The following is a 25,260-nucleotide window of genomic DNA, read 5'->3' as shown; positions in this document are numbered from 1 at the left end:
GAGTGGGAACATCACGATGTGTAATCATTAGAAGTGCAATCAAAACTGCACATCAGTTGATCCGGCTCATATTTAGTGAGGTCACATCTGCTTTATGTCTGTGTTTGTTCAAGGATAAAAGGCAAGAAGCACCAGGGCTTCTTTATGTTCCCATGTTTTCATCTCGCAGGCCAGGAGCTCAGGAGGTCTGTTGTTCGTCATTCCTGGATAACATCAAAGCCTGTTCTGGCAAAGCTGTTGCTAATCTGTGGGCAGGATGACCCTTGAGAGCATTTATAATGCTACTGCCTGGGAAATAGTTCTCACTTCTGCAAAACATTTAATCTGAAAAAAGTTGTACCTACCATTATTTGCCTAACTTTTCACAGAAAACTTCTGACAATCTATGCATGAGTAATAGTTTGCCTGCAAAATTATATTCCTCCATACTCACATTTTCCTTTTAAAAGCTCATGGTCACCTTTTTCTTAATAAGGCCATGGAGATGATGAGGCAAACAAGAAAACAGAGTACGTTTCCATTTGCTTTATTGCTTTTGTTTTTCTTTTTAGGGAGATCATGAACAGAATCTAGTTAAATTACAGGCTACTGTGACTGTGTTCTCCACTTCCTGTTTATGATCCAAAATAATCTGTATTTATGACAAAAATTCCAATTGCTCCCAAGGCTGTAGAATTTCATTCTATATTCAGGAATAACTAATATTTCTTCATTTCTTTTATTTTTTATTCATGCATGTGTTCATTTATTCAGGAAGCATTCATTGAGCACCTACTAAGTGCTAGGCACTTATCCGAAGGTGATATGTTGTATAGATAAATAAAGCAGGGTGACCAAGAGTGCTAGCAGAAGAGCTTTGCTATTTTTACATTGAGCCAGGGAAGGCCTCACTGGTATGTGAGCAGAGGCCTGAAGAGTCAACTATGCAGAAATCTTGGGGAATAGGGAGAGGTGGAGAGAGCACCCAGGGCAAAGGCCCTGAAGTAGGGGTGTCCTGGAAAAGTTCCAGTAACAGCAAGCAGGTCTGTGTGGCTGGGTGGAGCTGGTGAATGGCAGGTGATGTCAGGCAGGTCGTTGGGAGTGGCGGAGGCAGAGAGCAGCTCTTGCCAGGCCCTGTGGGCCACAGAGAGGCCTTTGATTTTACTCTGAGTAAGGTGCAGCCATTGAAAGGTTGACAGGCCCTGCTGTGTGGAAAATTGGCAGTCAGGGGCCGGGGCAGACACAGGGACTTGTCAGGAGTCTGTTGTTGTAGCCAGGAGAGAAGTTATGGTGATTTGGATCAGATTGACGAAGTGGTGGGAAATCACTTGCTAGATATATTTTAAAGGTAGAACCTATAAGAGTTTTATTATTTTGGACATGAGGTATAAGAGATGGGAGTCAGGGAAGACTCCAGGGTTTTTAGTGTAAGCAGCTGGTAGGGTACAGTTGATTCACTGAGCACACACTCTGTGCCAAACACTGTTCTAGGGGTTTGCAGCTAATAAGGTATTGATCCTCATAATGCTGTGGATTTCAATGAAAAGTTTTTTTCTGAAAAACTTAACTTACATTCGAAAAAACAAATCTTAAGTGTAAGCTTAAGCGTCTCTAGTGTAAGCTTGCTAAATTTATATGTATGTGTATATATGTAAATATAAATGTGTATATTTATTTATGTAACTACCACCCAGATCAAGATATAAAACATTTCCAGCTCTGCAGAGGTTCCTCTGCTAAAGGTAGCCACTATTTTTACCCTCATCACCTTAGATTAGTTTTGTCTATTTTCAAACTTCATATAAATGGAACCATACCATACATACTCTTTGTAAAAAATTTCTTTATTTCTTTATTCATTCATTCATTCATTTGAGACAGGGATCTCTCTCTGTCACCCAGGCTAGAATGCAGTGGTGCCATATAATATAGCTCACTGCAGCCTCAAACTCCTGGGCTTAAGCGATCCTCCTGCCTCAGCCTCTGGAGTAACTGGGGTTACAGGCGTATGCTACCATGGCTGGCTAATAAAAAATTTTCTTTGTAGAGAAGGGGTCTCACTATGTTGTCCAGGCTGGTCTTGAACTCCTGGCCTCAAGTGATCCTCCTGCCTCAGCCTCCCAAAGTACTGCGATTAACTCTTTTTTAAATTAGGTATTTTAAATTGACATATAATTCACATACCATAAAATTCAAGTTTACAGTGTACAATTTAGTGTATTCACAAGTTTGTGCAACCATTGTCACTTTCTTTTCCAGAACCCCCAAAGGACATAGCCATTAGCAGTCTATTCCCTATCTTATTCCGTATCCCCCCTTCTCCCACCCCTGGCTGATCTTTCCATCTCTATGGATTTGCTTGTTCTGAACATGTCACATAAATGAAACCATACCATATGTGACCTTTTGTGATTGGCTTCTTCCATTTAGATAATAATATTTTCAAGGTTTATCCATGTTGCAGCATCAATCAGTACATCATTCCTTTTTAAGACTGAATAATATTCCAATGTGTGGATACGTCATATTTTGTTTGTCCATCTATCTGTTGATGGACAATTGGGTTTCCTTTTTTTTTTTTTGGCCATTATGAATAATGCTGCTATAAACGTTCATGTATAGGTTTTATGTAGACATGGACAGGTTTTCAATTTTCTTGGGTGTGTGCTTAGGAGTGAAAAGTACATACTTTTTTGTGACTAGCTTCTTGTTCAACATTATGTCTATATAATTCATTTATGTTGTTACATGTAGGAGTAGTTAATTCTTTTTCATTACTTTTTAGAATTCCATTCTATGAACATACCACAATTTATTTATCCATTCCCTAATTGATGGGCATTTAGGTGGTTTTCAGTTTCGGGTCATGGAGAAAATAACACTGCCGCAACATGCTTTGCATGTCTTTGGGTGGGTAAAAGCTCTCATTTCTCTTTGGTAAGTGCATGGCAGTGGAATTGCTGGCTCATTCCTCCCTTTCTTTATCGTCCTCTCACAACCTTCTGTCCTGCTTGTGCATGTTGGTGCTGGCACTCCCTTGTCAGTGACTGGAGCAGAGGACACGTGCTTCTTGCAGACCTGCCCCAGGACTGTTCCTTCCCTGCCTGGGCACACATTTAGGATGGACTTTTCTTCTTCTTATTTCTGTAAAGCATCTTATATTTCCTCTTCTGTTGTTTCACAAAGCACAGCCTGCAACTCACTGTTTATATAGTTACCAGCTTGAGAGCCTAAGGTGACATAATGGCATGTTTCCTCTGAGGAGTGATTACAATGGGTTTTTGTGGGGCCAAGATCCCTCTCAGAATCTAATTAAAGCTATGTGCCCTCCCATAGAAAAATGCAGGTGCACACACACACACACACACACACGTGCAATTTTTCTTATACTTTCAGGGAATTTGTGGACCTCCATGAATCCCAGCCACTGTGGGTTGATGGTTCCCAAATTAAGAATCCTTCTTGTCTACTTTGTAATGCCTTACATTTTTTTCAAATGCAACTTCCCTTCACCCTAAGACCTTCTGTTCCAAGCTGTCACTGTCAGCGGACATAGACACATGGAAGGACTATATGTGTAGAGATGTGTGTAAATACAGAGGTCCTGACCTATGCCCGGCTGGCAAAGGAGGTACGAGTTACTGGCACTTAGAGAGGTAGTTTTAATTGTTATGGTATTCTCATTCTTTTCGGTTCTGCTGGCATTTGAGAATATTTCTGATTATACCCTTCACTACTCCTTTAAACTTCTTAACTAGAGTTTAAAATGAATACCCTGCTGTTGGTCTGGGCCCTCCCAGGCTGAGAAGGTGCCGCCTGGGCCACAGGGACAGCTGGCCTTGGCGGGGTGTCCCTGCCCCAAGCCTCAGCCTCACCAGGAGCCTGCCCTCCTCAGCCTGAGCTTCCTGTCTCACATTTTTAATGGATGAATAATTGGGTGCCACTCGGTTGCAGAGTTCCTTGGAAAAGCACAGGTGTGGACTAAATGAAGTAGGTAATTAAATAGGCCTTTTCTAAATGTGATATTGAAAATAATTTGATGACACTGGTAGCAGAAGTGGAGTCGCCCTGGCCTCTTCTCATTCTCTGGTGCTTTTCTCCTAAACGGAAAAAGAAACAGCAATGTTAGAGTAAGCACTGGATGTTTATAGCTTTGGAACTTTGTTTTATGCTTTTCATTATAAGAACAAATTTGGGCTTCATCCAGGAGGCAGTGTAGCATCATGACAAGACTTTAATATATAGTTCATAATAAATTGGGTTCTTTTTTCCTGGAAAAATGAAAAGGTTTTGTTTAGAAATTTATTACTTTAAAGTTTTTACAAAAGTAATAAAAAGTACAGAGTGAAAATCATGTTCCCTCCTCTGCAATGCCCATTTTCATTCCTCAGCGATAAACATTGTTAATTGTTTGTCTCCCTGGAGGTTTTAATCAAGCCTATGAAAGCATTGTATGGATTTATTTGTTTTTATAACACTGGGATGCATTTATGCATTGGTGTGCGGTTTGCTTTTGCGGCTTTGCGCTGTATCACAGAGTCCTTCTGTGTGTCTGCCTCTCTCCCTCTTTTCTTGTCTTTCTTCTTTAGCTTATTTCCCTTTACCTACCAGTTTTTAGAGTAATGAGTTGGTACCCTAACCTCCAAAGATGACCAATAAGTGTTTTTTTAAATAATTACGAACACATGGATTTTAATGTATTAGGTATGTTCTAACCCAGTGCAGTCATTCATCTTGATGCTCAGGTAGTCTCATCTTTGTTCATCGAGACCCTCTTCAAGTCTTTCTGATGCGACTCCAGTTGTCTCTGTTGACTTTCTTACTTGCAGGTATGACAGGTATTACAGGCTATTCTTTTCTCCAAATTGAAATTAAATTGAAGAGTAAGCCTCAATTTTATTTTGGGCTGTGTTTAGGAAAATTGTTCTCACTAGGTTTAACCAGATTACCTGCTGCACCCCTGGGTATGCCTTATCAGTCAATCACCAAATATTTTTGAGAGCTGCCATGTGCAGGGTAGTCAGCTGGATCCTGTCATGTAGCTAACAGGTCACCTCAGAGTTCCCCTTCTGACGTGCCACGCACACCACAACCAAAACAGCTAAAACAAATCCTTACTATGTCTCTACAGTTTATCTTTTATCTTAAGAATATTTATGAGAAACCACTGATCCATAGAAAATAAGCAATGGAGGACCATATGCAAATGTAGTTATTACTTTGATTTATTGTACAGTAATTTACATACCATATAATTCACTCTTTGTGAGTGTTCAGTTTAATGAGTTTTGTAAAATGTATACAGTGATGCAGCCAACACTAAAATCTCACTTCCACCACCAAAAAGTTCCTTTGTGCCCCTTTGTGGCCAATCCTCATTCCCACACCTGTTCAGATAGCCATTGACCTTCCTTTGGATGCTATAGTTTTGCCTTTTCTAGAATTTCGCATAAATGGCATCATGTAGTATGTATTTGTTTGTGTCTGGCTTCTTTTGCTTAGTATTTTGTTTCTGAGATTCCTCCCTGCTGTTGTGTAGATCAATAATTTGTTCTTTTTCTTTCCTACTATTAATACATCTGGAGTTGGACATTTGGGTTGTTCCCCCCACTCCCTTTTTGGGCTACTATGAATAATGCTGATGAACATTTGCATACAAAGTTTTGTGTGGACATATGTTCTAATTCTCTTGGGTAGAGATTGGGATTACTCGATCATACAATAAGTATATGCTTAACTTTTTAAGAAACACCAAATGTTTTCAAAAGTAGCTAAACCATTTTGTATTCATACCACCAATGTATGAGGGTTCTAATTGCTCCACATTCTCACCAACACTTACGACAGTATCATTCTTTTTATTTTAGCCTTTCTAGTGTGTGTGTAGTGGTATCTAATTGTGGTTTCATTTTTCATTTCTCCAGTGCCCAGTAATATTGAGCATCTTTTTACATACTTGGCCTTCTGTATGTCTTTCTTTGGTGTCTGTTCAAATCTTATTGGATTGTATGTCTTCTTTTATTGAGTTGTGAGAATACTTTCTATATTTTGGATCCAAGTCTTCTGCTAGATATGTGTTTGCTTTTGCAATTTAATTTTAAATTGAGTTTTGATAAGAAATTGTCCAACTCATCTATGTTTTTATTTGAAAACAAAGATACAACCTTATCCAAAGAAAATAATAATACATTTTTTTAGAATAGCTTTATAATCATGCAAGGGAGAGAAAGAAAAGAGAAAGTTTAAAGAAGGCATAAAGGAAATACTGGGGAAAGAGTGGACTAAGAGAGTATAAAAGGATTAGAAAAAAGAGAGATGGGGATAGAACTACAAAGAGAGATGTAATGAGAGAGAGAAGCTAAGAAATGGAGGAAGAGAATGACCAACAAATTTACAGTTATGGAGGAAAATAAGAATAGATAGGAAAGGAGAAGACAAATAAAAATGCCAGCGGAAAAAAATGCCACCACTGTTCCTTTCATTGGGCACGTCCTGTCTGTTGCATCCAGCACTCCATCGTCTCATCTCAGTTCTCCACTTCTCATATGGCTGCTTTCTGGAAGCCTCCCCTTTTCTCTCACATCCCAATTCTTCACTATTTTTACTGCTTCACCTTCCAAACTTACAAAATAGCTGGGTTGTGTCCTTTCCATTTTTACTGTATAAAAGCACAGACTCTGAAGTTGGTTGTTTGGGTTTGAATCCTAGCTCTGTGACTCCGGGCAGAACCTAACCGTTAAAAGTTCCTGTTTTACAATCTGTAAAATGGGAGTGATGGTAATACTGATCTCAAAGTTGTCTGTGGAGATTAAAGAATTGATGTAAAGCTTTTATCATCATGCTTGGCACGTAGTACTTGGTCAGTAAATATTATAGCTGCTATTTGTGTTTGTGTGTGTGTGTGTGTGTGTGTTGGCAGGAAGGGCTGTTTCTTGATTATCATTCCTTCTACCTTTGGATCTCTGTTCATCTTCTTTTAATCTGGGGGAGTATCTTACCAAACTAAAATACTTAAATGACAAAATATCACAACAAGCATCATGCTTCTGAAACTCCAACTTATAAACACAACTGTATTTGTTCATCTGGAATGTCAAGTTGAAAGTAATAATAAGGAATATTTACATAGTGCTTTAACTTTGAGCATTTTAACCTAGTACTGACAGATATTAGGTCGTAGAAGACTTGTATGGTCCAGGGCTGGAATTTCCTGGTTTCTGTAATACTGAGATGCCAAACCACAGTTTGATAAATACAGCTGAGGCAGGTGAGAGGTCTGAGCTTTTATGTAAATGCAGGACATGAACTCTACCTCTTTCATGCCGGTCACCTCTGCCGCAATTCCCATTGAAAAACAGAAGGTAGTATTTGGAAGGGGCCTTCCTCCCAATGCCAGATTCCTTTTGCAACATTTCTCATCTGCCTGTGCCTCAACATGATGACTGAAAGTTTATTTGCTTCTGAGTAATTTGTATTTTTTGGATTTTTTCCAATTGCTGGCAAGTTTCCCCTTACTTTGAACTAAAATTTGCCTTGATCCTGGATCAATATAGGGAAAAAACTTTCTTCCGTCTTCTACATGTAGACCTTTAGCAATACAAAGTCAGATTATGCCAATTCTTTGTTTTCTCTTTGTTAGGCAACATTTCCCAGTTCTAACTACTGTTCTTCAAATAACATGACTTCTGTATTTCACTTGCCTTCCCATTTGCCCAACTTTGGATACAGCCTAATTTGTTAGGATGCCACTTAAAATATGGCACCTGTGATTGAACCCAATGATCTCAGATGTGTTCTTTCTTCCTCCATTTGAGGTCCCATTCTTCTATGATTCAGCCTAAAATGCTAACATCAGTTGTTTAGTAGAACACAGTATTCATTTATTTATATTTGGCATGATCATATCATCCAAACCAGGATAATTTTGAGAGCGAAAGAGGAACATGATTAATAAGCTCAGGCAACAGCATAAACCAGAACTGTCCTGGCACACAGGGATATCTAGTCACTTTAATTATAGTAAGTTGTACTTAAGCCTAAGCTCTTTTAAGTATTAATTGCTGATAGCCCCTGGTGCTCCTCTATACCTTGTACTTAAGTAGTTGAATTTTTCCAGAACTTCATATTTATGTTTGTATAAAGTTTAAGTATATTGATGTTTGTCCCATGGAGATCATTGAAAATCTAGATTTTTATCTGCCACACTAGCTATTCCTCCCCAGACTGTGACATCTGAAAATTTGATCAACAACTTGCCTGCGTATTTTTTCCAGTCATTGGTAATCTAAAAGGTGCTTTCCCCAGATCCTCCGTACCAACCTACCTCATGCTCATGAAGTTCTCAGGCTCTAAGGGTCAACTGAGAACGAAGATCTTGGGATGTTCCCTTCTCGGGTATTTTATAGGAGACAAAAAAGACTGTAAAACCTTTCAGAGCAGAAAGAATAGATATCTAATGGTTCTCGGGTAACTTGGCAGGAGTTTCCTTTTGCAGATAGGTTCTGAGCATCTTCCATGTACCAGACAATAGGTGCTGAATGTAGAGTTATATGCAAGCATGTTATCTAATAAAAGGCACCATCTAATAGCTGGGCGCTAGAATAAAGGCAGAGATCAGCCAGAGTGGGGATAAAAAGGAGGAAGACATTTTTAAAAGGGTATCTTTCTGTTCCATTGTGATTGCCTATATACAAATTTGACATGGCAGTTAATGAAAAGATAGTTTTTGTGTATTTCAAAAGTCATTCACAGAACAAAAGCAAGTTCCCTTGGTCTCAGTTTCCTCTCTTCTTGACCACGGGATTCATATATATAAAAATTTATAGCTGAATACAATTCATTTGTTTAAATTTTAAGTTCCTTTAATCCTAACCTGTGCACATATATTGTCTTTTAGAATACTGCCTTTTGAATACTTTTTATTTCAACTCTCAGTAACAAATACCTTTTACATTGTGATCCAGCACATGCATGTGTGTGCATAGACACACACACACACACACACACACATGGGTGTGGACTCCCCCAGAAACAAAAGTTTCTTTAAAGAATACTTGCTACTTGCAATGTCCTCTCTTTTCCTTCCCTTCTTGTCTTTTCCCGTTGTCTTTGTCTTCCTGTCCCATTCAATTCCATTTCACTCCATTCACAAAAGTGTGGTTGAGACCAAATGAATTGATTTCCAGGGGTTTTCACAATTATAGTTTGTGAAACTCTGCTCTAAAGTTGTTGTCCGTTGACTCCTAATTGTCTATAAGTGCTTTATGGTGAAAATAATCAACAGAAAGCTAGTCTTACTTGGGCATAAATCTGCAATAATAATGATGAATAGGACTCCACGATCTTTTGTTCTTATGGATAAGTCTCTGCTCACAGAAGAACTAGCATAATAAACTGATTTTGTTTTAGGTCACCTAAATGAGAACAGCGATTAATTCAGTACTGGAACAATGAACATCAAGCAATTCTTCCCTCTAAATATCTCTATTACATAACTGTTACTTGGCATAAACTATCATGTGTTAGACTTTTAAAAAAAATTTTAGGCCAGGAGTAGTGATAGCCACATTAAATTTGGTCTAGAAAGGCAAGCCTACCTCGATAAAGTTAATTTACCTGTATTAACAGTTTAATTGTTCACCTATTAGAAAATAATTACTTTCTGAGTAGAGGGCTTGAGGTCATAAAATTCCCTGTCCAAGTGTTTCAGCTTGATACTGTGCTGCTTCTGTAGTGTTCATAGGTACAGGTGTTCAGATAGTCTTTTTGTAACACATTTTTGGGCCCTTGTAGGAGAATTTCAGCATCTTTAGGAATTTGAAACCAGGGAAAGCTAGACTGTCACGTTATATGTTTTAATTTCAGTGAATGTACCTAGGTGTATTTGTTAAAGTTCTAATTTGATAAATAAAAGAGTGTCTTCTACTGAATGATGAAGATGGGCTTTGGAGACAGATTGATCCAGATTAAATCTAAAAACTAGTTTTGAGACTTTAGATTTCTAAAATGTCCTAAGTTTCTCTTTCTTCATTTATAACACTAATACTTACCTTAAAGGATGTGTAGAAGAATTAAATGAGGTAATGTATGTGACAACTCCTGATATATAGGAGATGCTATACAAATATATACTTATATGTAAACATATATAAAATATAAATATATATATATAAATACATATGGATGTATAAACTCACTTTCTTTTCTTTCAGATCTGATACTTGTATAATGAAATTTAAGGACTTGCATTTTGATTTCTGAATTAATCTGCTTATTACACGTTTTTGATTGTTGGTGTTAACCTGGCACATTGAGAATGGAAAAGTTAATTGAAAAATTATACATTCTGACAGCAAATTCCACTTATGTCTAGTGTAATGGTTTGCTCAATGCTGAAATTCACACCTTGAAAAGAATGTAAATTTGTTAATGCATTTAAATTTTATTTTTCCTTCCCACTCCAAATGAAGCAATGGATAATGTTTCATTTGTTCTTGAAAATTTACCCATTAACAAATGAATCTGGCAATTAATCTCTTTGAGACTAAGATTTTGTAACATTTTTATTGATGTGTTAGGATTTATTTAATTATATATACTCTTGTAGAATATTTCCCATGACAAACCATTCATTAGTTTCTTTTGATGTATAACTTTTGCACAAATATATGTTTATATTTGTAATATTTCTCTAGAAGTTGTGTTATGTTGCACGACTGTGGTAGGATGAGAACCGAAGCACATTTTACTCTCTGGCCAGTGTTGTTTCTACTGTCTATACTTGCTAAATACATTAATAAATGCCTTAACAATTCAATCTTTAATTGACTAAAATCACATCTGTTATGGGAAAGACATGTTCTTAGTATGTGGTAATAAAAACGATGCTTTTTGAGGAGTTCCAGCCATGATCGTCAAATCAAAGTGGAGGCAGAGAAGTCAGAAGGTTCCTGTCTGAGGATATTAAGGGCTGTTGTGCAGAAGCTGGTTTAGATTTGTTCCAAATGGCCTCGAGGTGTACATTGTAGAATTATGAACAGTATTTAAAGTGAGACAGATTCTGCCTCAACATGACAAACCTGCTTCCAAATGGCGCCTTTGCTTAGCAGCAGCACACTGAGTTGGGTTCCGAGGCTCTCAGTTCAAATTCCAGCTCAACTCCTTACCAGCTGAGTGGACCTAAGAGCAATCTCAGTTTCCTTCTCTGTAACACAGAGCAAATAACCCTGGCTGACCCTCAAGGGTGTTGTGAAGATCAAATGATCTCGATTATCACACGTAGTACTGTTTATGGTTTACAAAGCCGCTCCATGGTAGTAAACTGTGTTGAGCAAACCAGGTGTGGCATTCATGTCTTTGCCACCCTGAGGTCAGGCAGTCACTTGTCAGGGCATTCAGGCATCCTACGTGTGGTTGAACTTGTTTGTATTTATAGTTTATTCTAATCTAGAGAGTCTATCATGCAGGACTGAGGCATCTCACTCTCTTGAGTTTTTGCTTCTTTACCTCAAAGAAAGGAAAGGTTGGATTTATCTGAGGCCCCTTCAGATTCTGACATTTTCACAGTCTGCAAGCCTGTAACTACAAGAGGCCAGTTCTTGTCCTCTTCAGTAGTAAAATACCCGACTTTCGGCTAGAGGAAGTTATACTGCCATCTTCATGGTTGCCAACCTATGTGTTGTGATTAATTTTAATGTTTGCTAACACATGGAACAAATTTTCCATGGCTTTTGTAGCATTCTAGATCGATACCCTGTCTACACTTGCCTTAGGCAAGGCAAGGAGAGTAGATGTTTGGTTTGAAATGTCCATGCTAAACACAAAACAAAACACTCTCCTTTTTAAAACTTCTAAATATAAACAGATTTATGCAAACACTGTATTTCAGGATGTGTTTCTTAGAGAAACTGAAAAACAAAAACAGAGTTACAGTTATATTTTTGGCTAATGAATACATACCTCTCTCTTGATCAACTCTCATTCTAATTGCTGGTGTCTAGCAGCACCTTTTCTGCCTGCCCTTTACCCGAGGGAGAGTTTTCTTAGCACTTTCCATTTTATTGTGGGAAAGCTTGTGTTTCTGTCACAGAGACTGTTGTCTTCACTGAACTCTTCTGCATCCTCTTTACATCATAAAGAGAGAAAGGAAAGTCCCTGAGGCTCTCCCTCCCCACCTTTCTCCACATGGAGATAATAAAGCTCCTGGCAGCCATGTTCCCTGTAATCAGTATGAGGTGATTTTACAGCTACCATGAAAGAGCCATTTATTGAACGCCTGCCTTGTGACAGCCACTTGCAGATGGTTTAATATGCCTTGCCTCATTTAAATCTTAAGATGTCTTTAGGAGGAAGGAAAAATGAAAAAGTAAGAACTTGAACTACACATACAATAGCCCCAAATGGGAAGAGAGAGTCAGTTTCTGGGGTGCAGAAATAGCCTCAGATAACAAATTATTTTAGAGAGTGCTTTCACAGGTACAAAGCAAAACATTTCAAAACTATTTAGGCAGGTATTGTAAGTGGAGGTGTAGACTGGTTTCCTGCCAGATTTCCATGGAATAACATGGGAAGGTTGGTTCTTTGACTTATAGGGTGACATGCTGTGGATCATGTCTTCCACGCCATTTGAGTGGCTTTCACATTTCTTCCTTCCGCTAGCATTTGTAAGCAGGCAAAAATGCTGCCAGTTCTTTCAGTTTAAAGTGAACACTACTGAGTGGCTTAATTTTCTTCCACAGCTATAAAAAAAAAAGTTCTAATTCTAAGCCATTATTCTTATAATATTGCCTGACTGAACATACCGTGTCTTGTTGGATTACTAATATTTCCTGAATATCTGTAATTCTGCAAAACTGTTGGCCTCGGATCTCAAGGTTAAGCTTTTAAAAAAATTTAACTAAAATTACTTCCTTTTATTTGTGCTTTTGATTCTTGCTTTATGCTTTTTTTTTTTTTTTTTTTTTTTTTTATTTCTTGAGCCTTAAAGTTGAGCCTAATTAAAAATGATGCGGAACGGATTTCTAATTGGAAAACTTTCTAAAACTTTTTTCTTAGCAGTATTTCACCACTAGTTTTAGAGGATGACCAGACCAAGGAACACTAGAGGGTTAGTTTTAGAAGCAGAGTGAGGAGGGATGCTGAGGGTGGTTTCCCTGCAATAGCTGAATTCCTGCACGCTGGGAAAAACTAGGCTTGTCGAAGGCTCTGCCCATACTGGTGCTAGAGATTGCATCTACATATTTTAAAAGCTGTTACATGGTAATGAAGATCTTATCCTCTGCTCACTGCCATTCTGTTTCAAGAAAGTGGAGAATTTTATACAAAAACACATTGTGGCATCTCAAACCAAAGCGGGGAATGCCTGATCGTTAATTTATCACACTGTTGGTGTGTGTTGAGGTTTCATCTGAAAACTCTACTTTTTGTTACTCTTTGCTGAGAGCTCTATAAAGGTTTAGTCATCTCAATCTTGGCGAGTCTAGTGCTGAAAGAATGAAGCAATATCAATAATAATGCCTTACATCTCTAACAGTGCTTTAAAGTTCTCAGGGAACTTTGAGAACTTTCACACAGATTTTTTGCACCTCTCAGCAACCCTGCAAATTAGGTGTGGTAGGTATTATTAACACTTTCATTATGTAGTAAATTTAGAATCAGACAAAGCGCGTGACTAGTCCAAGACCAGATTATTTTTTTTTATGAGTTCCAAAGAAGGCAGAGAGAGAATTAAACATGCACACACCTCACCACCACCAATAAAAGCTTTTCTACAGGAGACTGTGTGTGCCCTGCGTTCCTTCCTGTCAGCCCAAACAGCCCTGCAGTATTCTTTCCCACGCAGAAACCTTCGGTTACTTACTGTAATGTAAAATGAGATGTCACCTGTGGGAGGTTGCTGAGGGGGACTGTGAAACTAAGGCCCTGAAAATGGAAAGGGCTTTTGAAATCTAAGGCTTTGTACCTCAGCCAGAGTGGGTGGAAGCTTGTTCATCTGGCCATCTTCACTTTTCCCCTCCCTCACCCTTTCCCAACATCTAGTCAATTATTAAGCCTGTTGGTTTGGTTGCTTTCTCTTAAATCCATGGCTACCCGAAAGCTACTGTACAGCCCCAGTTCAGATCCCTGCTTTCTCTTCACACTGTCATGGGCCTTGGGGCTGGTCTTCTTGCCTCCTGCTCATGTCACCTTTCATAAGCTGTAAGAGCTTAAAACCTTGAAGAGTTCAATGTTTTCCATGGGATGTAGTCCATCTTCCTTAGCCCAGAACATAACACTCTGCAGATCCTGACTCCAGCCTAACACTGCATTTTAGTGTCCCTGCCTAGGTGGTGGTCTTCCTGCAAGGTAGTGGCTCCCTTAGCATCATTCTCTGCCCTTGTACCAGCTATTGGCTCATTTGCAATGCCCCTCCCGTCTGAGCATGGGAACCCCCTTGCCTATGTGTCGAACTAGTATTGGCTTTTTAAAATTTGGCTGTGTCTCTTCCTTTCTTTTCCTTTGGGAAGTCTGTCCTGACCTCCTTGACTTGTGAAGTTGGCCACATGCATCTTTGTGCCCCATAGCACCTTTTCCAGAGCTCCATTGTGAAGCTTCTAGTGGACTGTGAGCCCTCAGAGGACAGGGTCTGAGTCTTTACACCTAGCATGCAGGGGATGACCCCATGCAGGGGGATTACAGTAATACATGGGTTGGCCCAGTGTTTACCTTTACTTCACAGTGACTTCAGCCACATAATCAGGAGTGTTTGACCATGACATGGTTGTTTACCAGCTACCCAGCAATTACGACTGCTGCTATTGGGGTGGTGTAGAATTTACAAAACATATTTTCTCTGTCAAATGACCATTTCCTAATGAGTTTAATTAGGAATCTGTAATAATGGAGAGGAACATAATTTTTCTGTTTTCTTTTTATACATGAATAAAGTCAGAAGTATAGGCTATAGAGTTCAGTTGCACTTGAACATGGATTTATGCTTTTGCTTTTTACACTAAGACAATGTAGAGTTTTATCACTTGCCTAATACAGGATAGTCAAGATAGTCTGCAGCATTAAATTGGGAGCATTCTTTTGGCAATATTTGTGAAAAATCTCTATATGTGTGCTTCAAAAAATTTGTATAATTCTGTTTGTAGTTGCTAATGTATAGGAAATAACTTCTAGGGCTTGTAAGATGTGCTGCCAAGGGAAACATTTTTCAGGTGCAGGTCTTTGGTTTTCACATGCATGTGCTGAGTGGTGATTCCTGTATCATATTGTAATTGTGATGGTCTCTCTGCCTACTTTTAGCAGCTGGAAGGTATCTGTTTTCTACTACCTATAAAATATTTACTCGTCCATGATAGTGCCTTTTAAACTAGAAATTAAGAATTACTTTTCTATAGCTTTGTGTGCGCATGGGGAAGGGGGGCAATCAATAGAATTTGTGTTTATAATTATGAGATGTAGAAAAAAAGCCATTATTTCTTTTGCCTTTTCTAAATTCCTTAAAACATTTACAGTCATATTTCTCGATCATTTATGTCATTAGAACCATAAGAAAGTGAAATTTTTAAAAAGATCATCTTTTAGCAGAGGAGGAATGGAACAAATTAAACAAATTAAACTGAGTATAAAATGGCAGGCAAGATTTAATTTTGAAATCATGGGATTATGCTTAGAAATATCCTGACGTGGAGGAAGACTCTTCTGATAGAGTTCCTGTATTTAATTAGATAAATTTATATCCTGTGTCAGAATGAAGTAAAATTGAGAAAGCTTATACTTTTGCAGGCTCTAAATTTGGTAAAATATATCAAGAAACCTTAAGTAGAGGTAGTTTGTTTGATAGATTTTGTGTTGTAAGAACATTTGTCAAAGAAAGGTCCTGTGACTGGAAGCAAAAAGGACTTTGCCTGTGAAAATATTGGGGCTGAATATTATTAATTTCAATATTTTAAAAGTTAATAAAAGAGACTATTCTTGTAGCAAAAAAAGATCATCCTTTTAAATATAATTAATTTTAAAGAAAATAATGGAACAAGCATATTATTATAATATAGTCAAGAATGTGGCTAAAATGGATATTTGAGTTGACTGAATTTTTGTGATACATAATTGAAAAATGAGAATGATTCTAAATATTTACACATCAACCAAAATAAAGTAAATATCATGACCTGGAGGAAGAATTTGTAATATTGAATTCATACAATTTTTGTGAGAAAAATAAAATTAATGTTTGAATTTTCTATATCACTACTCCGTTATCATAGAATACTGGGAATTGATCTTTATTCTACATTGTAATTCGTTCCACAAACATACAAAATCATTTGCATATGGAGATATTATTTAATCCTTCCATTTTCCTCATTAAAAAGAAAACATATATTTTTCTTTTTAGCTTAGAGATATCACAGACTATACTATTTCCCTATGATTTTCTATCTTGCTGTTTAGTAGTGGAGTCAGGACTATAATCTTGGTTTGCATTTTTTGTTTTCTTTTGCTTTATTTTTTGTCATATCACACTGCCTCTCAGATTGCCACACCATATTCACCCAGGTATTTGGAAACCTGGGGAATGGATGACTCGAATCGTCAGCTGGGAGTGTTTCTACTCCCTGCCTCACTTTGGCCATCAAAGATACATACCACAAATATATATCAATTTGGCACAGTCTGGCCGGGCACAGTGGCTCACGCCTGTAATCCTAGCACTCTGGGAGGCCGAGGCGGGTGGATCGTTTGAGCTCAGGAGTTCGAGACTAGCCTGAGCAAGAGCGAGACCCCATCTCTACTAAAAATGGAAAGAAAATTAGCTGGACAACTAAAAAATATATAGAAAAAATTAGCCAGACATGGTGCCTGTAGTCCCAGCTACTCGGGAGGCTGAGGCAGGAGGATTGCTTGAGCCCAGGAGTTTGAGGTTGTTGTGAGCTAAGCTGACACTACAGCACTCTAGCCCAGGCAACAGAGTGAGACTCTGTCTCAAAAAAAAAAAAAAAAAAAAAAAAAAAAAAAAAAAAAAAAAAATTTGCATAGTCAGATAAGGCAGTCAACACCATGAATCTCATTCCATTCACTTTCTAAGACCATATCCCCCACTATAATTAATAAATGCCTTATAACAATTACATTGATTTGACTTCTTTATAAATTATGCTGGCTATAGTATTCTTTAAAAAACTTACACTACTGAGGAAGGGGATATTTTAGCTGAGTTTAAATAATTATTTGAAAAAGATGTTATAGAACAAATTTAAGAATTGGCTGGAGCATGGACTATATGTTTAAAATGTTCTTTATCCTCAGGGATTCCAAGATTTCAAAACTAGTTGATAAGGGAAATCTAAGAGATGCTGGTAGCCTTAGTTACAGTGTTTTTGTTTGTTGGTTTGTTGTAGACTGCCTTTTCAAGGTGTGTCCTATGAACCGATATTCTGCCCAGAAGCAATATTGGAAAGCCAAGCAAGCCAAACAAGGGAACCACACAGAGGCAGCCTTGCTGAAGAAACTACAGGTAAGGGCCAAGCTTCCATTTCCATGAACAGCAATAACAAAAGATGCATTTGCAGCTTTCTGGCTTTATGATTTCACCTAATGCTTAGAGACTTAGAATAGGTGTAGCAACACATTGAAAGTAGAAAGGACTTTTAAGTAATAGGGTGTGACCACTTATTTCCTGGCATGTAGGTAGCACATTACTGCTGCACTTTTTTAGGTGTGCCAGAATAATTCAAAGCTTCACATCAAAATCTACACCAATTCAGAATCTCTGTATTAAATCCAATTATATTTTACTTGACATAATACTTAATTTTTTTTCTCCTGAAAGACTATGGAAAAAAAATTGAAAGACCATTGTTTCCGGTTTGACTGTGTATAAATTTGATAGAACTTAATTTTGCATCATTAAAATTCCTATTACTTTAAAAGTTGAAAAGTTTGAGACTTGAAATTCACCTATTCTGGTTGATATTTTTTTTTTTTTAGCAACATTCCTTCTTGAACTAATTTTATAACTATTTTATAAGACCAAATAGTTAGTACTACTCTGAAATTTCCAACATAAAAGCAGCAAAAGACTTTTTTTTGGCTGCATTTCAGCATAAATTGAGAAATTATCATACTATATTATAGCAATTTAATTATTGCTCCCTTCCTCCCTCTGTCTCCAAGCACCAAGACTAAATCCACCAGCTCATTTTACTTCTAGATAAATTCTTTGTTCCTCAAAAAATTATTTTTTGTCAGTTATTATACTCTGTTTATTATGTCTCCGCACTAAATATTTGATAACCTTCTTATAGCATGCTGCCGAACTGGAACAAAAACAAAATGAATCAGAGAATAAGAAACTGTTGGGAGAAATTGTGAAATACAGTAATGTTATACAAGTAAGTATCTATTTTGTCTTAAAAGAGGTGAATATTTTATGGGTAGGAAGGCCAAACTACATTAAAATTGTGAGATACAGGCTGGGCGTGGTAGCTCATGCCTGTAATCCTAGCACTCTGGGAGGCCAAGGCGGGTGGATCGTTTGAGCTCAGGAGTTTGAGACCAGCCTGAGCAAGAGCGAGACCCTGTCTCTACTAAAAATAGAAAGAAATTATATGGACAACTAAAAATATACATAGAAAAATTAGCCAGGCATGGTGGGACATGCCTGTAGTCCTAGCTACTCGGGAGGCTGAGGCAGGAGGATCGCTTGAGCCCAGGAGTTTGAGGTTGCTGTGAGCTGGGCTGATGCCACGGCACTCTAGCGCAGGCAACAGAGTGAGACTCTGTCTCAAAAAATAAATAAATAAATAAATAAATAAAATTGTGACATACAATAGTTTGTTATTTGGTGGGAATTATAGATATTGGGATATATTCGGTTGTTATTCAGTGCACTATTTTATATGTTTAAGAATAAGTCTGATGTATACTCATCTATTAATAAATGATCTTATCTGGATGTATGCACAGGTTATCACATTGAAAGGAAGAACATAGGGAAACACTTCCTAAAGTCCTGTAATAAAATAGTCCTTTAGATTAATGGGACTAATGTTTAACATATGGAGCTTTATCTTTTTATTTCATGGAGAAAGTTTTTGAATTGTACTTTTCAGATGGAAGTTGTCCTTGCATTGTCGTTAGAAGTTCTTACATTTCAATTTTAGTGTGCACACTCTGATTTATCTCATCTGCATTCCTTTCCTGTGCTTCATTTAGATCTTCTTAGCTTTTTACTTTGTTATTTGTTAATATATGCCCCACCTTGTTCCAAAAAGAATGTAAGGCATTTTCCAAAATACATAACCACATAACAAGATAAAATAGAAATAAGTAAGGCAATTGGGTCAGAGGGAAAATAATGGTTGGATGAATAAGCTCAAGTCAGGGGTGAGGCATGTTCGTAAAAGCCATGTTATAAAGTCTGGTAAACTTTGGCTCGAGATTTTTTCATGGCCCACTTAGCTTTAGGGAAGCGAAGTATGTTAAGGCATTGGTCTAGGAGGGCCATAGAGGTCTAGAAGCACAGCTGTTCCCAGGAATAGGACCAGGGAAGTGTTTTTCCTATGCACGCTCATAAAGAGGACACTGTTTAATACAGTAAACAATAGCCTTAACTTCCTTACAGTAAATACTACAATGAGGTGTTTCACAGAGCTGTTTTTAAAAATAATATCTCCTGATATTTTGTTATTGGCCAGTGGCAAAATGTCAGAGCACAAGGCAGTCAAAGCAGTTTCCTGACGGGATGAGATGAGAGAATCTGGCTCTGCAACTCCTGGGATGTATGACTTAATCTAATGGTAGATAATGTGCTACTCACGGCGTGAGTGGGCTGCATGTCCCTTGGGCAATCCTCCATAAAGAGAGTTTCTCTTAACTATGTTTTGATTAATACTAAGTGTCAGCAAGTGGAGCTTATGTTCCTTGTCAAGTGCCTGAAGTGCAAACGTTTGTCTTCTCAGTTGGGCACTGAGCCACCTGCTTTAGCATAGTGGATCCCAAAGGAGTGGGGTCGGCCCAAGAGAATTTCCACTGGTTTATGGTAACATGGGAACCAAGTGTGTGACAATGAGCTTTTCAAAAAATTGGTTTTTGTTCCATTAAAGAACTGCCCTTTATTTTGAGATAATTTCTTATAAGGCAGGTACTAAAATTGCCATTCTTTTTTGAAATGATTGTAATCATGGATGGGAAGCTTATTTTGTTTTGGTTTTTCTACTTCCTAGAATCATGTTTTGGTAAAGATTTTGTCCATGGGTTCTGAGAAATGGTGCTTTTACACTCGTGTGAGAGGTGGTAGGGTCAGCATGGATCAGTGTCCTCTGGCAGGAGTCGCAGAGTCTATTTGGGATGTGTGGTCTGCCTCCTCACAGGGGAAGAAGTAGGGTGGCTACGGGCAGGGATGGTTAATAGCACTAAGTGGGTCCAGGCGTTGTTTTAGTTTCTTGGTTTTTCTTTAGCGTAGTCTGTTTTTGTGGCTGTGCAGGCTTTGAGAAAGGATGTAGTTTAGGGGAAACTCCAGGTCTCCTTTGGAAAGCCTAGTTACATTCTGTTATTTATCAGTAGATGACAATCATTCAGAGGTGTCCCCTGGTTTGTTTTCTATACATGCCCACTTGATTATGCAGCAGAATTGGGGGTGGAGGTGAGGAGGAGCCCAAAGAAAGTAAAATTGGAAAGATGGTGAGCGTGGAGTCCGAAAACAGCTCCTTTGTTTAATCTCCACCTCGAGCCATGTTATGTGGATATGATATATGTATAAATACATAAATATGGTTAACAGAGGAGACCAAGAATAAAGGTGGTAATCCCTGTCTTTTCCCTACAGCTACTGCACATAAAAAGCAACAAATATCTGACTGTCAACAAGAGATTACCCGCTTTACTGGAGAAGAACGCCATGCGCGTGTCCTTGGATGCTGCGGGAAATGAAGGGTCTTGGTTTTATATTCATCCCTTCTGGAAGCTGAGAAGCGAGGGTGACAATGTATGTAAATATAAAATTAAGAGGGACATAATGGGTTCATAAAGAAAATAATTCTTAATAAGTAAGAGAATCCAGAAAGTACAAAGAAAGAAAATACAGTTTTTAATCAATAACATTATTTTTATGTTAATATCTTTACCAGGTTAAACGTATAGATTTATAGTACAAATTGTGCTCAGAAATCATATAAAAGCAAAGTTTGGATTAATTGAAAATCATCTTCCAACTAGAATGAAAGAACTTAAGCAACCTTAGTATTGGCTCAGACTTAGAAAAGAGAAGCAGAATTTACTTTCTTGCCTAGTCAGGAGGAAGCATGGTTGTAAGGAAAATGAACCATTTTTAGGAAATGGCATCTGCCCCTTTGAATTAAAAAAGTAACACTGTGAATCGTGACAATATTCCTTTCACTGGCTTTTTGGCCAGCTTCTTACAGTCTGTAAGCCTTAATAGATGCATAATGTATGAGGAGCCGTAGGTTGGCATCTGTTCATTGATGACAACTATATTTAAAATACATTGTGGAATATGTGTGTATTGTCATGTAAATTTTAGTAGTTGGTAGAATATTTCTGCTACCTTACAGAGTAGAGAAAAAATTATGAGAAATGTTTCAATAGGATCAATAGTTGGATTTTTTTGTGTGTAATAAAGTATTAGGTGACAGTTCTTAGCACATGGGAGATGCTCGGTAAATGCTGGCTGACACTGAACATTGAATAAGTTTTGTAAATAGAACACCTTAACAAATATTGGGTCAGGTGATCCATAGTTGAGATTTTAAAAAATTAACATTATGAATTCAAACCAATATAAAAGTATAATTATTGTGACAGAGTTTTCAAAATAAATACTTTGATCACATTTTAATGTGTTATAAAATATTTATTGTCTTAGAAATGTCTTCTTTTTATAGTGAATCTATTTCTTACAGTGAATTTTGAAGTACAAATTTAATTCCACAGGATGCAAGCTTCATGATTTAATTTGGTTAATAGATTATCTGGTGATATCTTCCTTCGGTAAGGTTTGGGAGAAGCATGGCATGCAGGAATGTAATGCACTTTATGTCTTGTGTTGGTTGGATTCTGTAAAAAAGAAAATAAGTCCTATTTTTTTTGTTTTTTTGGCATCAAGTGATGTGTGCTGTGAGCATGATACATATTTTATTTTCAGTAGGTAGTTAATTACAATCAACTCTCAACTATTCGGGGACTGATTATGCAGTTTGTGAACGATTTGTATCTTTCGATGCACTTTCTGGCAATGCTTGTTCCCTTCCCCAACTCTTGAAGGAATAGTGACCTGTCTGTAGGTGACCCATGAAAATTAAACCTCAAAACAAACAAAACCTGAGCTCAAGCTCTGAAGGAATGCTATGAAATGATTGAATAAATTGGGACCTTTGGATTAGCTGTGGATCTTATTAATTTATTCTATCTCTTTATTTATTCATCCTATCTGTTCTTTTCCCTGCTTCTAAATCACTTTACAAAGTCAATAGAGAGTTGAATGTAATGAACTATTTCAAATAATTAGTTGTACTGGAAAAACAAAACAAAACACAACCTGTCACTCAGTCATTCTCGGTGAAAATGGACAATGTAATTGTTTATGCAGTATAGGAGTTCTCCTCTTCTAGATGTGCTCCGTAAAGCATGGCTAAAACAACCTTCCACATTGCTTTTTGCTGAAACAGCTCACTGTTTTTGTCCGCCACTGTGTAGCTTTTGTGTGTGAATAAGGTTACTGTGAAAGCATAAGCACACCCACAGCCCTGTGTTGGCCACATAAATAATTGTATTGTAATCCTCATTTTCTTCCCTAAAAATAGATAGCATTTTTCTAAAATATAAACCTACTGTATTTGGTGAAGGGAATTGAAAATACTGTCACTTCATAGCTGGTGGTTCAAATACTACTGATTTTCTTTAAAAGCATATTAAATTAAAAGGAGAAAATTGCAATGATTAGAGGACTTTTAAGATGATATTTTACTATTTAGCAATAGTTATGTTACAATTTGGGTTGTAAGTATCCAACAACATATTCTGTGACCCAAACGAAATGCAAGAATGAGGCTGATGATAGTCTGGGAGAGTATTTTTATGATATGGTTTATATAATTGTGAGATGCCTGGCTTCGGGGGGAAGGCAGATTCATGGATCTCTCAGCTTTCAACCGTGTAGAAAGTCCTTGGTTACTGTTGAACTGTTAGAAAGTCACTGGGGAAACCATGAGCAGAGAATATAAATATTTCATTGTCATTTGTCTTCCCATGATTGAGTAGTTAATTTTTCATTTTCAATTTTGATCTAAGAAGATGTGGGTTCTTTACCTTGATGGTAGACTTTAAAAGTGAAAAAAGGCCATATATTTTTTAAATCAAGAGAAAATGTTAACTCCTAGGGAAAGAAACTCTTCAAATAACAAGTAGATTTTGCTATTTAAAAAAAACTATATGCCTTGAATTTCTAGCAGAGGTGGAACTAGAACCCTGGTGTTTCAGTTCCTATTGTGATGTTCTTTTCACCATCCCAGGTGCCACTTCAAAAGAAGGGTAGCTGCTAGTGGCCTTATATCCCGCTTTATTTTCAGCAAAATCCCAGCTTGAATCTTATGGCTTTTATATAGAATTAACAGAAATGCTTTTGGAATTACAATTAAGAAAAAAAAAAAGATGTTTGTGCCCTAGAGTGAATGCAATGGCTGATCCTAGGATGTGGCAGAAAACGATTTCACCCTGAAATTCTGTGTTAAATATACAGCTTCTCAGGAAGCATCTGATCCTATGTGTGTGGATCAGGCCCCAAGCTGCACTATTCCAAAAATATTACCAAGTTCCATATTTGCCAAGTTATCTAATTACGTATGAATTTTCCGAGAATAGGGACTATTTCTTCCACACTTTTGTTTTCTTACTGGCACCTCTTAATGTTCTTTTTATTTCACATGATTGGCATCTCGTCCATATCATTTGCAAGTTTTATTCAGCTTGGCTAGTCAGGGTAGACATTGTCAAGAATAAGAACGAGGACTTGAAAATTAGTGAATTAAAGTTAGATTTTATTTGTGAATGATGTTCTCATGAACCCTTGAAGCTGTTTTATAGACATCAAGGAACATTTTGGCTATATGGCTGGCCTCTTAAAAATATATAAGGCTTTATGGGTGAAGTAAATATAACATGAATTGACCCACAGTTTGCAGACAACCATACTAAAATAGTAAGACTTAGAGCAGTGACTATAGGTGCAACCAAAAGGATTTGTTGAATTAGAAGGACATAGTTAAAATGTATCATTATAGTTAGCAACTTATTGGCTAATATTTGATATGATGCAAATGAGAATGAAATAGTAAGCCAAATCCAGTTGTTTATCAAGAAATTGGAAGACCAGGTATAAGACTGGCAAAACGTGGTGTCAAGCTCCTAGTAATTTATGGTGTGGTTGACTGCTGGGGTGTCTACATGGCTCTGGGACTTGGAGCTGCCTTGGTGTCATGGGCAATAGCAAATGTTTTTTGGGGGGTGAGTAGGGAGTTGGAAATATGCTTACATCATGCTGATTTTCATTTTTTTTTATAATTTAATTTTTAAAAGAGGTACCAATTCTTGTTCAAAGATAGACAGCAATATAAAGATATATTGTGAAGAGTCTCTCTCTTACCCTTTTCCCATCTGTCCAATTCTAGCTCCCTTCCTCCACAGCTAACCACTGGAGAGATTTCTTTAACCTGCATTCCTATTCCCTTCCTCTCATTTTTACACAAAAGATAGCATACTATATGCCTTTCTCTGCCCCTTCATCTTTTCTCTTAACACGGTTCCTTGATGATCTTTCCTTATCTGCACATAGAGAGCTTGTCTGATGAGGCTTTGGGAGTCACAGCATCTGGCTTATCATGGACTTGGAAGGTAGGGTGATGGACAGAGACTAGTCCTGCAAACAGCAGAAGCTATTTCTGCCAACCAAAGAACTGCTTTCCTTTATTTGATTAGTGAGTTCTATTATATTTTAATCTCTAGATATAGTTTGTGACAACAGCACCTTTTGTGAGTGTAGACTCCTCTGTGTGAGCCATATAGTGGATAAGCTGAGTGTGAAAATATGAAATGATGTTTCTTAAAGTTTGGGTTTAGGTTGAGATACAGCACATGGAGAAGTTCTGTTTACTCATATTGACTGGGTCCTAATTTGTTTTTCATTAGTCTATCAAACTAATCTATTCAAATATCTAATTGGTATAAAATATGCAAGGAAAAGGTTTTGGTTTCATTTCTGAGATGGTGATCAATTCTGTA

General features: G+C 37.4%; 1 protein-coding gene across 3 annotated transcripts in view; it reads left to right on the top strand.

The window, feature by feature from the left end:
- ITPR2 (inositol 1,4,5-trisphosphate receptor type 2) overlaps positions 1-25,260 on the top strand; it is a 462,476-nt gene that overhangs the window by 75,405 nt on the left and 361,811 nt on the right. For all 3 annotated transcript variants that reach the window (XM_069490734.1, XM_069490735.1, XM_069490733.1), the window contains exons 3-5: positions 17,367-17,482; positions 18,273-18,359; positions 20,795-20,953. In XM_069490734.1, coding sequence (XP_069346835.1) covers positions 17,367-17,482; positions 18,273-18,359; positions 20,795-20,953 — 362 coding nt within the window. The remainder of the gene's footprint in view (positions 1-17,366; positions 17,483-18,272; positions 18,360-20,794; positions 20,954-25,260) is intronic.

Source organism: Eulemur rufifrons, chromosome 16, assembly GCF_041146395.1.
Source record: "Eulemur rufifrons isolate Redbay chromosome 16, OSU_ERuf_1, whole genome shotgun sequence".
NCBI lineage: Eukaryota > Metazoa > Chordata > Mammalia > Primates > Lemuridae > Eulemur > Eulemur rufifrons.
Note: the sequence above shows the minus strand (reverse complement) of the source record. Positions and strands in the feature narration are given on the sequence as shown.